This window comes from Brassica napus, unplaced genomic scaffold, assembly GCF_020379485.1.
Source record: "Brassica napus cultivar Da-Ae unplaced genomic scaffold, Da-Ae ScsIHWf_77;HRSCAF=142, whole genome shotgun sequence".
In the NCBI taxonomy this organism is placed as follows: Eukaryota; Viridiplantae; Streptophyta; class Magnoliopsida; order Brassicales; family Brassicaceae; genus Brassica; species Brassica napus.
Genome location: NW_026016825.1, coordinates 1 through 14,027, shown reverse-complemented (window position 1 = coordinate 14,027; position 14,027 = coordinate 1). Strand labels below are relative to the sequence as shown.

Sequence of the window (14,027 nt, the reverse complement as noted above, 5' to 3'; positions counted from 1 at the left end):
AAGTATACAACTATTTTGGAAATTGGAATGTCCAACCATAACTTATTTGAAACAACTAAACTTTACTTTCATTCATATTTAACAATTAATATTTATTCAAAATTTCGTTCTAAAGTTTATAATTTTGGTTGCCTATTTAATTAAAATATACTTAATGAGAAAATCTTCTTTCATTATATAAGTAGAGGTTGGTTGATTTAAAATATTAATTGATTTTATTTAGAGACATGAGAGGATAAATGTTTATACTAATAAAATCTAATAATTTCTTCGCAATGCACCACTTCAGCTAGCACATTTTAAAATATTACAGAAATTTCTACATTTTTCGTTTTGTTAATATCTGATTAAATATATTTAAATAATATAAATAATACATTTTAAATATAACCAAAATTAAAATAGCGATATTTTAATATAATGAAATTTAATAATATAAAACAAATACAAAAAATTAAAACTACTTATGTTATTCCTCTTTGACCAAAGAAAGTTCAAAACAAAATAATACACTACTATTACTAACCACTATCAAATGAATCAAAAAAAATACCATTCTATTTCAACATATTTTCATCTTCACATATTTAAAAATAATTTATTTATTAAGACCATAAAATTAATTTTAAAATCATTAAAAATAAAACATACAAACCCGCCCCGGAAAACCACTAGTAATTTCATATTATATGGTTTTTCTTGGTTGACGTGAACAGATGACCACACCACGTTTGTCATGTTCAAGAATCAAGACACCAAATACAAAAGAAAGTCTTGAGAAAAGAAGAACAAACCAACAAACAAACAAAAATGGACCTCTTCCAAATTTTAATTCTCTCTTCTCTCTTTCTCCTTATCTCCACCAGATTCTTGCTCACAAGATCCAACCGAAAACTAAAACTTCCACCGTCTCCGGCAATATCCTTACCGGTGCTTGGCCACCTCCACCTCTTCAAGACCCCACTCCACCGATGGTTCCTTACTCTCTCCAAATCCATAGGAAATGCTCCGATCTTCCACCTACGCCTCGGAAACCGTCTTGTTTATGTCGTCACCTCACGTTCCATAGCCGAAGAATGTTTCACCGAGAACGACGTTGTTCTCGCGAACCGTCCCAAGTTCATCGTCAGCAAACACGTCGGCTACGACGCCACTCATTTACTCTCGGCACCTTACGGTGATCACTGGAGGAATCTCCGCCGCATCGCCGCCGTAGAGCTACTCTCGACTCAGAGACTTAATTCGTTTTTGTATATCCGTAAGGACGAGATCCGACGGCTCATCTCACGTCTTTCTCGAGACTCCTTCCACGTACGACTTCCTCTTTCTATATTAATTTTTATACTTTACTGATTAGTGATAATATTTTTATTTCTCCTGAGACAACCTTTAGTGATGAGTAGGCCCGAGAATTTTATCCGAGATCTGGATTCGATCCGAGATACGGATTCGATCTGAGATCTGATCCGGATGGAGATGTCGAATCCGGATAGTAAAATGTTAGATTCGTCAAAGCCGGATCCGGATCCGGATATCTTGATTTTTTAGTTTGGATATTCGCATACGTAAATTTTATTAATAATTATTTCAAAAATAGTAATATCTATATATATAAACTAATTTTATTTAATAAATTTTCATTTTTATACTATATATAAATTTTATGTAAATTTTGTAATATTATACATAGAAATAATTAAAAACATTATATATCTTTTTTATTTTTAAATTATTGTTAATATTTTATATATATTAATATTATTTATTATTTATTTTAAGGATTCAAATTCGGATCCGGATATCCGCCGGATATTATAATTTTTAGAAGGATATCCGACACCCGGATATCCGCGTGCTCCAGATCCGGATAAAGATAGTAAAATTACGGATCCGCCGGATAAGGATCCGGATCCGAATATCTTAAAATTGTTCGGATACCCGATCCGTCCCAGGCCTAGATAAGTGATAACATAATACATATATTTTATTTTTGTCAACACGTAATACGTATATTTAAATCCATGAATTTCAACCAAAATTATTTATTTTATCCAAGTGACTAGTTCCTTTTTCTAAAATAAATAAAAGTTTTTTCAAGTATTGCGTTGCGTGTATATATAATACTTAGCTTTTTCTTATGATCAAATAATACTTAGCTATTTATTTTCGAAAGTCTCATCACTATATACATATTATAGTATATTTATACAGTGCATCACCTATATAGTATATAGTTCACGGTATAAATAAATCATAACCACTATTTTTTTGTTAAATCGTTTCAAACATGTTAAAAAGCAAGCATCAAAGAATAGTTTAGTATAATACAATGTTTATCTTCAAGTTTTTTTCTGAAATTAATACAATGTTTATCTTCAAGTTTTTTTCTGAAATTAATACAATGTTTATCTTCAAGTTTTTTTCTAAAATAAATAAAAGTTTTTCCAAGTCTTGCGTTGCGTGTATATATAATACTTACCTTTTTTCATGATCAAATAATACTTAGCTATTTATTTTCGAAAGTCTCATTACTATATACGTATTATAGTATATTTATACAGTGCATCACCTATATAGTATAGTTCACGGTATAAATAAAACATAACCACTATTTGTTTTGTTAAATCGTTTCAAACATGTTAACGCAAGCATAAAAGAATAACATAGTATAACACAATGTTTATCTTTTAAGTTTCCGATTAACGTTTTAATGGTATTCATAGGGATTTGTGGAGGTGGAGATGAAATCATTATTAGGAAATTTGGCATCCAACAACATCATCAGAATGCTGGCCGGGAAGCGATACTACGGTGAAGAAAACGACGAAGCTAAGTTTGTGAGGCAACTTGTGGCCGAGGTGGTGATCAGCTCCGGTGCAGGGAACCCAGCTGATTATCTTTCGGTTGTACGTTGGTTCACCAATTATGAAAAGCGAATCAAGGATTTGGGGAATAGGTTTGATACGTTTTTACAAAGAATTGTCGACGAGAAACGTGCAGATAAAGAAAAAGGTCAAACTATGATCGATCGCTTGCTTTCTCTCCAAGAAACCCAACCTGATTACTATACGGATGACATCATCAAAGGACTCATACTCGTAAGTTTACTATTAATCAATAGGCAAACTATATATATAGACACAATGTATACATAATGTTTGATAATAATCAATATACGCAGAGTCTAACAATTGGAGGGACAGATACCACAGCGGTGACACTAGAATGGGCTATGTCAAATCTGTTGAACTATCCAGAAGTACTTAGAAAGGCCAGAAATGAAATTGATGACAAAATCGGTTTTGACCGGTTAGTAGACGAGCCGGACATTGTGAACCTTCCTTATCTCCAAAACATTGTGTCGGAAACATTACGTTTGTATCCTGCGGTTCCGCTACTACTACCTCATTTGTCGTCGAATGATTGTAAAGTGGCGGGATATGATGTCTCACGTGGTACGATGGTGTTGACTAACGTGTGGGCTATGCAAAGAAATCCAACTTTATGGGAAGATGCGGAGATGTTCAAGCCAGAAAGATTTGACAAAGCAGGAGAGGCAGATAAGCTATTGCCATTTGGGATGGGACGAAGAGCTTGTCCTGGAGCTGGACTTGCTCAACGGTTAGTGAGTCTGGTTCTTGGAACTTTGGTTCAGTGCTTCGAGTGGGAAAGGGTCGGTGATGAACTTGTGGACATGACCGAAGACAAAGGAGCCACATTGCCTAAACTAGTGCCGTTGAGAACCATGTGCAAAGCACGTCCCATTGTTGCTAAACTGATATAATGCTGGTCTTATAAGATACACCTTTGTTGTTGTTTTTAAAAAAAAATGTGTGTTTGAATAACAACTTTTTATGTGAATATTTTAAACTTTACAGTCTTGCTTAGTACCGGCTAAATAGGATGGGTCTAAATAAACGTCATAGAAGCACTATTATTAATAGTTCCCCATTAGTTTTTATATTCAAAATAGTAATAAAATTAGAGAATATGAAAATTATATTTAAATATTCTCATAAGGAACTTTCAGACGATCTTGGAAATATTTTTGCTATTTATCGTTTTTCATTGACATATTATATTTTACATTAATATTTAGTTACAACAAATAATTTAAAAATATTTATATAATATCAAGCAAAACAAATAACAAGTAAGACCACCCACAATGGGGATGTTGAAACACTTTATCAACTATTGAAAGTGATGCAATGAGGATGTTGAAGAATGTTGTTATCTACGTGGTATACTCATCTGTTGTAAAGTTTCAACAGTTGAAAAAAATAAAATTGGGGTCCGCTTTGCCACTTGTCACAAAATGGTTGGCTAGAACATTTGGAATGTGCGTACCCGCACACAGAGTATTAAGATTTCCTTTTTTTTTTAAATCTGTATAAGATTTAAATACTTTCTTCTGATTGACTGTGCAGATTACTTTTAATTTTTTTTCACCAAATAATTCAAACGCAATTTTTATATAATAAAACTTTTTTGAAAAAAATAAAAATTATATCAAAATTCAAGATTTGTTTTCTTCTATAGATAGAGACCACTCTCACTTCATTTTGACATAGAAAAAAAAAACATCATTTTTCATTATAATCAACTATTTTAGTATTTTAAACCTTCTTTTTTGTTAAATGGATGCCAATAATAATCCTTTTAACACTCAAAACTTTTCTAGTTTTCCCTTAAATTTCCAAAATCCCAACAATTATCAATTTCAGAACCAAACTTCCAACCAACCCCAAAATTTGTCAAATTATGGTTTCTCACCAAATTTCTTCATGCCATCATCTGTCCCGAATTATCCTCCAAATTATGGATCGATGATGCAATATTTTTCTCAAACACCTCATGTTTCTTCTACTCCAACGGGTGAAGAAAATGTTCTGAGAGCAGCTGAATTTCCCGAATTTTCTACCCAAATAGCTCTTGGTAGCATGACCGGTGTTAGTGAACCCATTCCAGATGCAAATGCAGATGATTCAGCTCAAGCACGCCGTAGAAGCCCTAAGTGGACGACCGATCAAATTTGGTCATACTTAGTGGATGGATTAAATATGGAACAGACAGCATGTGCGTGCTAGATCTGAATTACGTGATTCAAATATACATCATGAATTGCAATCAGATCTAGTCAAACACATATGGGCAAAATTTGAAATGTTTCATGGTTAAAATAATTTAAAATTTATGTGTGTGTTTTAAAAGTTTTATCGTTTGCGCTTTAAGAGTTTATTGTACTAATTAAGTTATCTATTTTTATTTTGTGTGTGTTGTATCATGTATGTTTAAAATTTCTTAATAATATGTGTTTGTATCGTGTGTATTTAAAGTTTCTTAATTTTAATTGTTTTAATAATATTAATTTTTGTATTTTTAAAAATAAAATTAGGTTCTTAATTTTAATTATTTTATTAACATTTATTTTGTATGATTTAAAAGACAGCTAAATATAATAATTTAAAATAAATATTATTAAAGGTTATGTTATTTTAGTTTTAAATTAATTATTAATATGTAATTATTATATTGTAAGAAAAACAAAATAATCTGAATAAAAAGTTGTTGGGTAGGGTGTTGATGATTTTAAAATAAATTATTGTAGATGTTTAAAATGAAATGGGTGTTAAATAAACGAGGTGGAAGAAAGAAAAGACGACGTGGAATGTTAAAAAGGGAAGTAAGGGTGTTGAGAATGAAGAGGGTGTGAAACCATCCGTACATTGTATATCAAAAGTGGGCCACAGATGGAGATACGCATCGAGAGAGATCCAAAAAGTCCAAAAGAAACTAACTGGTCACGATTGACAATTGACAATTCGACTAATTGGACCCATACTTTGATGTAATACGTATTGCTAGCTTATCTTTGCTCCCCTCCAAGGGTGAGCAAAGGCTCAAAATAAACTCAATTTGAAAATAGTTAAATCAACTATAAGACGATAATCAATTCGGAGTGTTTAGAGTAGAGTTATTACCGGAAGTTAAGAAACTTATTCTAAAAATCCGGATTAATCATCTGCACTCCAAGAAACACGCATTAAATGCATACTACTGTTTAAATTATAACGGAGAAAAAATTAGTTATGTCCCCATATATATGTGCATTTTTCCCTAGTCTCGCCTATCATCATCAGAAAATCTTTCTTTCAACTAATTATATGATCCTTCACTAATACATAACCAAATTTGCCTCTTCAAGTCTGTAACAATAACCGGAAAAACCACACGAATCCCTTTCTCAGAAAAGAACACTTTCCATCAACCACATGTATTATTTTGTTATATACGGCTAAAGCTGTCAATTGATCGGTTGTAAGAACAAAAAAAATAATATTGCTTCAACCATTATTTAGACCCTATTTCAAGACCAAAGAGTACACATGTGGTTCAATCTCCCACACACAAACAAAGACAGATCCAAAACAGTTAAGCAACAAACAAAAGAAAAGATGGACTTCAACCCAATCTTACTTCTATCTTTTCTGCTTATCTTGATCTCAATCAAATTCTTGTTCAAAAACTCGACTCGGAAACTGAATCTTCCTCCTTCACCTGCTTACTCTTTACCGTTTATCGGCCACCTCTATCTCCTCAAGCACCCTGTCCAGCGAACACTCCTCTCCCTCTCTCAATCACTAGGAGATACTCCTATCTTCCACCTCCGCCTAGGAAACCGCCTCGTCTACGTCGTCTCCTCGCATTCTGTAGCGGAAGAATGCTTCACAAGAAACGATGTCGTTCTAGCGAGCCGTCCCGAGCTCATCATGGGGAAACACGTCGCCTACGACTCCACCATCATGATTGCAGCTCCTTACGGCGACCACTGGAGAAACCTCCGCCGCGTCGCCGCCGTCGAGATATTCTCTTCTCATAGGGTCAACACCTTCATGTCTATCCGTAAAGACGAGATCCGACGGCTCATATCACACCTGTCGAGAAACTCTTTACACGTAAGACATTTCTATATATTTATCAATTATTTTTGTTCTTTGCAGTATAGCAAATCAAGGCTTACGATTTGCGCCGTTGTTTAAGTAGCATCAATGCAATTGCTCAAAAAATATTAATACAAATACGTATATATATTATTTACTCCATCTCCGTGTGACTAGTTATTAATGTGTTCTATCAAGGTTTCTCTATTATTTAAGGTTGCCAAAAAAAAACATATATTTTCTCTATTAGTCGTCACTTCATATAACTAAATACAATTTTGAATAACAAGGGAAATGTGAACACAATATGTAATAAATTTGAAAACTGAAGATAATGTAGCTCGAGTAGTATACTACATATACATAATTTTGTATCAATTAAAATTTATTAACTTGAATTTTTTTTATCGGTATACGCCTCACAGGGGTTTGCTGAAGTGGAGATGAAATCATTATTAGCCAACTTGGCTTTCAACAATATCATCAGGATGGTAGCCGGAAAACGATATTTCGGTAGTGGCACAGAAGACAATGACGAGGCCAAAGTTGTGAGGGAACTTATATCGGAGGCGGTGGCCGGCGCTGGTGCTGGAAATCTAGCTGACTATCTTCCCATCATACGTTGGGTCACAGATGTTGAAAAACGGGCCAAACTTTTGGGTAAACGGTTCGATGGATTCTTGCAAAAACTGGTTGATGAGAAACGTGCAGAGAAAGAAAGGGGTCAAACCTTGATCGATCACTTGCTTTCCCTCCAAGAAACCCAACCCGAGTATTATACTGATATCATCATCAAAGGAATCATAATCGTAAGTATATCGTCCCTTTGAGCATCATTTTTGACATTTTTGGTTACACAAATAGAGTTACTTTAGAATTCCAACACAATTTCTTCTAATTAAAATTAAATATTAATTACAAAATCCATTGAATTTTATAATAATTTTATTTATATTAAACACAAGCATTAGTTAAATAATTGTAGTTATTAAAAATATATATTCGTTTCAATTATTTTGTCAATTTGTGTGAAATGACAAAATGACACTTCATAAAACTGGACTATTAACTAATTTATATATAGTATACTATGTATACAATGAGAGTTTACTAACTATTTAATATGCATATACAGTCTCTGGTAATTGCGGGGACAGACACATCCTCAATAACTCTAGAATGGGCATTGTCCAATTTGTTGAACCATCCAAAGATACTTGAGAAAGCAAGAGCAGAAATAGATGATAAAATTGGTTCAGACCGGTTAATTGACGAATCAGACATTGAAAATCTCCCTTATCTCCAGTACATCGTGTCTGAAACATTGCGTTTGTACCCACCGGTTCCTCTACTCCTCCCACATTATTCATCGGATGATTGTAAAGTGGCGGGATACGATATGCCACGTGGCACAATGTTGTTAACAAACGTGTGGGCTATGCATAGAGATCCTGGTGTATGGGAAGAGGCAGAGAGGTTCAAGCCGGAGAGGTTCGAGAAAGAAGGAGAGGCTCAAAAGCTAATGCCGTTTGGGATGGGACGACGAGCTTGTCCTGGAGTTGAGCTTGGGAAGCGTCTAGTGAGCCTGGCTCTTGGGTGTTTAATTCAGTGTTTCGAGTGGGAGAGAGTTGGTGAAGAACTTGTGGACATGATGGAAGACAAAGGGCTCACTATGCCTAAAGCTATTCCATTGCGAGCCAAGTGCAAGTCACGTGTCGTTACCCGTAAAATGACACAGTCTATGTAATTGTTTGTGTAGAACCCCATATTGATGGTTTATTAAGAATTTTGGAATTAAAGTATTGTGTGGTTCAACAAGTTTAGTTTAATAAGCGTCTATGATGAGTATATATATATGTGTTGGTTGAGAGTTGTAATATGGTTTATTGACGTCATTTTTTAGTTATAGCTACATTTTTGCAATTTTAGTCAATTTTGAAAATTTAAACATATAAATTTGGACTTCTGTTTATGGGTTTGTGATATGTACAAGATCACATCTATATATACATAAGTCCAAATTTATGTCTCCTGATATAAACCTCTAAAATATAGACTTAGAAATATTTTTTGAGGATTTTCTAAGAAGATATGATTTGATTAAAGGGAGCCCTTGATTAAATCTAGTGGTATATATCCAATAGACCGATTCTAGCGATAAAGCAGAAAAGTACAAACCATTGATGCCATGGAATTAAGACATTTCTAGCATTGGGTGAAATATTGTGTATTCAGCTCTGTACTAGTTAATTTCGTTGATACCATTAATGGATATCTAGGTTAAAATAAAATTGCCCGATTTAGTAGGTAGAAGAATTTATAACGATTCTTATTCTTTCATTTTACATCAATATATTCAAATCTAGAAAATAAAATGTGTACTCGTGATCAAACCATAACAAGAACATCGTTTATTAAGGTGGAGTTCGACCGTTATTAACGGGTTTCACCTCAAACGTGATAAAAGAATGATGGCTGGACAGAGGTTTTCCGGGAGTAAGTTACTATACTGATGTTAACACCGATCACTAATCTTGATTGTTATCTCCAACCCCAGCTGGAAATAACTAGAAACCAGGGAACGACGACAAATACATTTAAACCAAACAAAAGAAATGAGGGGGAAAATTAATATTAGTCCCATACTCTCGTTTATGTCACACAACAACGGTCCCATTTTCATTATTGGATTTTATTATGAGATGATGCTAATAGGAGTCACAGATACATTGGTCTTAACCGTGGAATGGGCAATGTCAAGTCTATTGAATCATCCACAAATACTAGTCTCAACGAGATAAAACATTGATACTTGAATGGAATCACCGTTCACCATCATAATCATCACTACTTATTAAAAAATGTTGTGACCGAGACACTAAGACTTATAGCTCCTCATTTCTCATCTTCTAATTGTTTCATTGGTGGGTTCGATGTTCCACGTGATACAATCGTACGTGTTGGTTATTTTGTGGACTATACATAATCCAAGTGGTGTATCCATCCTACGTCGTTAAGGCCGGAGAGACCAGTGTGGACATTATTGTAGCAAGATGATGTCGTTTGATGTATGCGTTTGCTCTATATCTAATACAGTCCACAGAAAGTTTATCTCATCATGGATATTAATTTGAGAGTTGGGATCTTCTTCTTATCCCTATTGAATTTTATTGTTTTCAAATTACTGGCAAAACATATAATTCTCTGATTTCAAATTTTATTACAATAATATCAGGAAACACACAACATCTGGAAGAAGGTAAGAAACATTGTTAAAGATATTATTCAAGAACTCTCGCTTCGGTTCGGTTTAGATGAAAACTCGGAAGTGAGGTCTTCCTCCGCGGCAGGAATCCAGTCGTTCGTCGCCGGGTTGCTTTTGTAAACCGCCTTTTCTCCTCCGTCGTCGTCGAGTGCAGCGGCGGCTGGAACGGCCTCTTCACCGCTATCTTCCTTCACCACATTGATAAACCCACTTCCCGTCTAGTTCCAGAGAAACAAAGCCACATTTTACTATAAAGTTAAATATCTTCAGCTGAGATTATGAATTATAAAGAGAGAGAGAGGGAGATAAAATGAGAACCGTGTGATGTTGCTTATCAATGGAGGTGAGATTCGTGTAATACTCTGTCTCTAAGAACTCATCTTGAACAGCAGCTGAACCTCCTCCATGCAGAATATTACCCTGAATTTTTCAACCACAATCTCAATTATGACGATAAGTTTACATGAAGAAAAAAAAAGAGTGAGTTAGAGAAACCGAACATGAGTTTGTGACTGGAGATTTTGGAACTTGTCAGCCTCCGGGTGGTCTGTGGTTTGGTCGGAAGTAGAGAAAGATCCGAGAGGTGCTGGCTCGCTCGGGTGGTTTAGTGGGTCGCTTAGGTGCCAAGGAATCGAAACCAGCTCTGATCTCGTTAGAGTTCTTGATCTGCTGATCTGGGTCGGATACTTCGTCGCTCCGGCTTGGCTTCATCGTACTCATCGTCGCCTTCTCTGTCTTTTGCTTGTAAGTTTACAACAAAAACCAGCAAAAGAGATATGAATCATATGGTAGAAAATGCTCGCTGGTGTGTAAAAAGAGAAAATTTGAATGGGCCTTTAAATGGGCTTTTTGATTAATTTTCTCATTACCGTTCCAAATTAACAAAACTTGATATCTATATATTTTTGGTTAAAGAGAATTATTTATTCAAACTTTTTGTCAATTTTCCAAAGCAATTTAGTAATAATAAATATTTTTTAAGAAAAAACTGTCATCGTAGATAAATTCGACTAGCTTTGTAATAATCGTCCTAATTGGGCCTTATTCCGAACAGTGCATATGAAGCTTATAGCTTCTACATTTCCGGCTCCATAGAAGGACAACAAAACAAAATGTCCCTTTTAATACCCAAAGGCCAAAGCTTCGAACACAAAATATATGTTTGCATCTTATCAATCATGGAAGTTGCGACCGATATTAATCCAATTTCTAACTACTATGTAGTAGTATAGCATGAAATAACATTGTATTCTTTTTGAGATAGTAGTTTTGCTGTTAACGCTTTTGATGAGTGTTGTGGTTGTTTCATTTGTAATGCACCATAATGGAAAAAAACTGATTCATCTCGAATTTACACGGTTAACGTGGATCTCAAACTATTCTAAATTCAATCAAAACAAAATTATCAATTTATTGGCACGTGATTTTTATTAGAAGGAACCAACTATTGTATGATCAAAGAATATTTCCTCTCTAAACTTTACGTTGATCTTTCACGACTAAATAAATATAATAACCTATAACAACTGAAAACTATTTACTATAACCTGAGCTAAGCAATATTGATTTATAGACATAATGTAAGTGCATGGGTTAACAGTCTTTTAGTGACCAGCACCTCTCCTGCTCGGTCCTGAAGCCATTGTGTGCATCCTCTCTCCAGCTGAAGAGATCGATCGTAGCCTTTTATAACCACGTATCACGACCCCTAACAATTCTTTACTTCGCAAATCAACTCCGTGATTCTTAGATTGACCTATATCCTCCCATGAACCACCAAGGAGAACTCTGCAATCGGCGGTTCTTGATTCCGAAAAGGCTGAGACCAAGAACATGACCGTAAAGATCAAACCAAAGGGTCTCATTTTTGTTTTTGGTGGTAGCTCAGATGTTTGGAGTGTAGGGTTTAGAGTTTAAAACAATGAATGTGTTTTGGTTATTGATAGAAAAGGAGTAGCAGAGGAGGAAGTAAAGCTTTATATACAAGTATGAATAGATTCAAAGGTAAGATGAAAAAGGATGGAGAGGAAGGAAGATACGAGTTTCGATAGTAAAATTAAATAATACTTATCACATTTTGTTTGTAATTGGTTAGACAATATAAAAAGGGAATACGATGTAGAATTAGACACCCGATATAAGGGGATGGTGCAGGCGAGTTAGTTTAAAAGGACGGTCTCCAAGACCATCATTAACCCCATTTTTTTTAATTAGGATTCTTACCTTCAGCTAAAAAATGGTTCTTAGTTTTTCTTAGATTTTAACTAAGAAAAGTTAAGAACTGTCTCTTAAATAAGAGATATAAGAGCCGTTTCTTAGTTGAAAAGTGTAAAAAAGAAAATGTCAAATCATAAGTTAAGAACCCCGACTAAAAACCGTGGTTAGTCATGCTCTAACCTTTCGAAAAGTGCTAATTTTTTATTGACCAGCTAGCTAATTTTATATGTAAAAGAAATTACAAATTACTAACTTAGTAGGTGAAACTATTATAGCTTGGGTTTTCTTTATAAAAACTATCATGGCTTGATTTTGTTCCCAAAATAAACTATTAGCTTCTTATGTTGTTCTTTATTTTGTTGCTTTAAGATTTTTTTCTTCTATAATTTGCGTTTGTAAAATTTTACTGCCTTAAGATGTGAAAATAAATTAGGCTAATAGAATATTAACTTGTGGGATTTGTTTCGATATCAATAATAATGAATAAGTTAGGGGTTGTTAAACTGATTAGCATAAACAGATTCCATGAGTCAATCTCTCTGAATCAAATTAAAATCAAGTAGTAGTTGGTAAGTATAATATTGTTAGCTTGTTAGTGGAGTTAGGCAAGAAAACGTATACCATTACTTTTTTTTTGTCGTCTAGAATTTTATATGGATCGAAAGCCCAAATAAAAATCAGTCCGAGACTACAACAACCATAAATAAAAAGCACAAAGACAAACCGATCACTTGCAAAGCCAAACTTGGACCTAAAGCCCAAAAAAAACTCATTACCAACACGGGACAGTAACCCGTGTCGTAATCGAAACCTCCGGAGCTATCACGACGATTCTACGGATCAACGTCGACGGCATAGACTAACCGGATACTCTCTGTTCCACCTGAACATTATACTCAAAGCTCGAGCCAATGAACCAAACAAACTGAAGGATCTACGAGACCCACAAAGCTAACAACCGCCTAAATCGTTCATAATAATCAATTCAAGATAGTTTCAAACGCCACATACAACCGAGTGGAGGAGAAAAGTCTTCTGAGACTTAGAAAGAGAGGCAAGAAGAAGAACAACTGAAGCGCTCTGGGTGGTAGATCTACTGAGAAAAAGCCGGGATCGAGATGCTAGAGAAGCCATCCCTTCCCGAAGACACAAAGCCGCCGATCGAGATGCTAGAGAAGCCATCCCTTCCCGGAGACACAAAGCCGGCGATCGAGATGCTAGAGAAGCCATCCCCTCCCGGAGACAAAAGCCTGCAAAACCGATGCTGAAAGAACCATCGCTTCCCGAGAGACATAGCGGACGACCACCGAGGAAGAAGGCGCATCCCCGGAGACTTAAAACAATGAATCATGATCCGATTCACAAAAAGAACTTAAAAACACAAGACGAAATTAAACAAGATTTAGCTCAAACTAAAGAGGAGGAGCAGATCCTCCCTCAAGTAGCGACGGTGAGGAAAGTACGGCCCAAACGGAGGGAGATCGGTGGCTATGGAGTCTTTTCTTTTCTTCTGTTTTGATTGAAAAGCGAAAAGCGATCTTATACCTATTTTATTTTGAAAGGACTAAACTATGTTTCTTTTCATGTATCTTAAAAATTTA

General features: G+C 34.9%; 3 protein-coding genes and 1 pseudogene across 4 annotated transcripts; 2 read left to right on the top strand and 2 right to left on the bottom strand.

The window, feature by feature from the left end:
• The first annotated feature begins 611 nt into the window (after positions 1 to 611).
• On the top strand, positions 612 to 3,875 carry LOC125605581 (cytochrome P450 81D11-like). Its single transcript, XM_048775255.1, has 3 exons — positions 612 to 1,311; positions 2,724 to 3,098; positions 3,182 to 3,875. Exons 1-3 carry the CDS (start codon positions 811 to 813, stop codon positions 3,782 to 3,784), a joined length of 1,479 nt encoding a protein of 492 aa, XP_048631212.1. The 5' UTR covers positions 612 to 810; the 3' UTR covers positions 3,785 to 3,875.
• A 2,377-nt stretch (positions 3,876 to 6,252) lies between these two features.
• On the top strand, positions 6,253 to 8,879 carry LOC106407641 (cytochrome P450 81D11-like). Its single transcript, XM_013848516.3, has 3 exons — positions 6,253 to 6,959; positions 7,370 to 7,753; positions 8,080 to 8,879. Exons 1-3 carry the CDS (start codon positions 6,390 to 6,392, stop codon positions 8,689 to 8,691), a joined length of 1,566 nt encoding a protein of 521 aa, XP_013703970.1. The 5' UTR covers positions 6,253 to 6,389; the 3' UTR covers positions 8,692 to 8,879.
• A 1,246-nt stretch (positions 8,880 to 10,125) lies between these two features.
• On the bottom strand, positions 10,126 to 11,127 carry LOC125605580 (annotated as a pseudogene). Its single transcript, XR_007337033.1, has 3 exons — positions 10,710 to 11,127; positions 10,528 to 10,629; positions 10,126 to 10,427 (listed from the first exon to the last, which is right to left on the bottom strand). The product of XR_007337033.1 is annotated as an uncharacterized LOC125605580 (transcript).
• Positions 11,128 to 11,629: 502 nt separating this feature from the next.
• BNAC07G46450D lies at positions 11,630 to 12,312 on the bottom strand. The gene has a single exon (XM_013850610.3). It carries the CDS (start codon positions 12,072 to 12,074, stop codon positions 11,814 to 11,816), a length of 261 nt encoding a protein of 86 aa, XP_013706064.1. The 5' UTR covers positions 12,075 to 12,312; the 3' UTR covers positions 11,630 to 11,813.
• Positions 12,313 to 14,027: the final 1,715 nt, after the last annotated feature.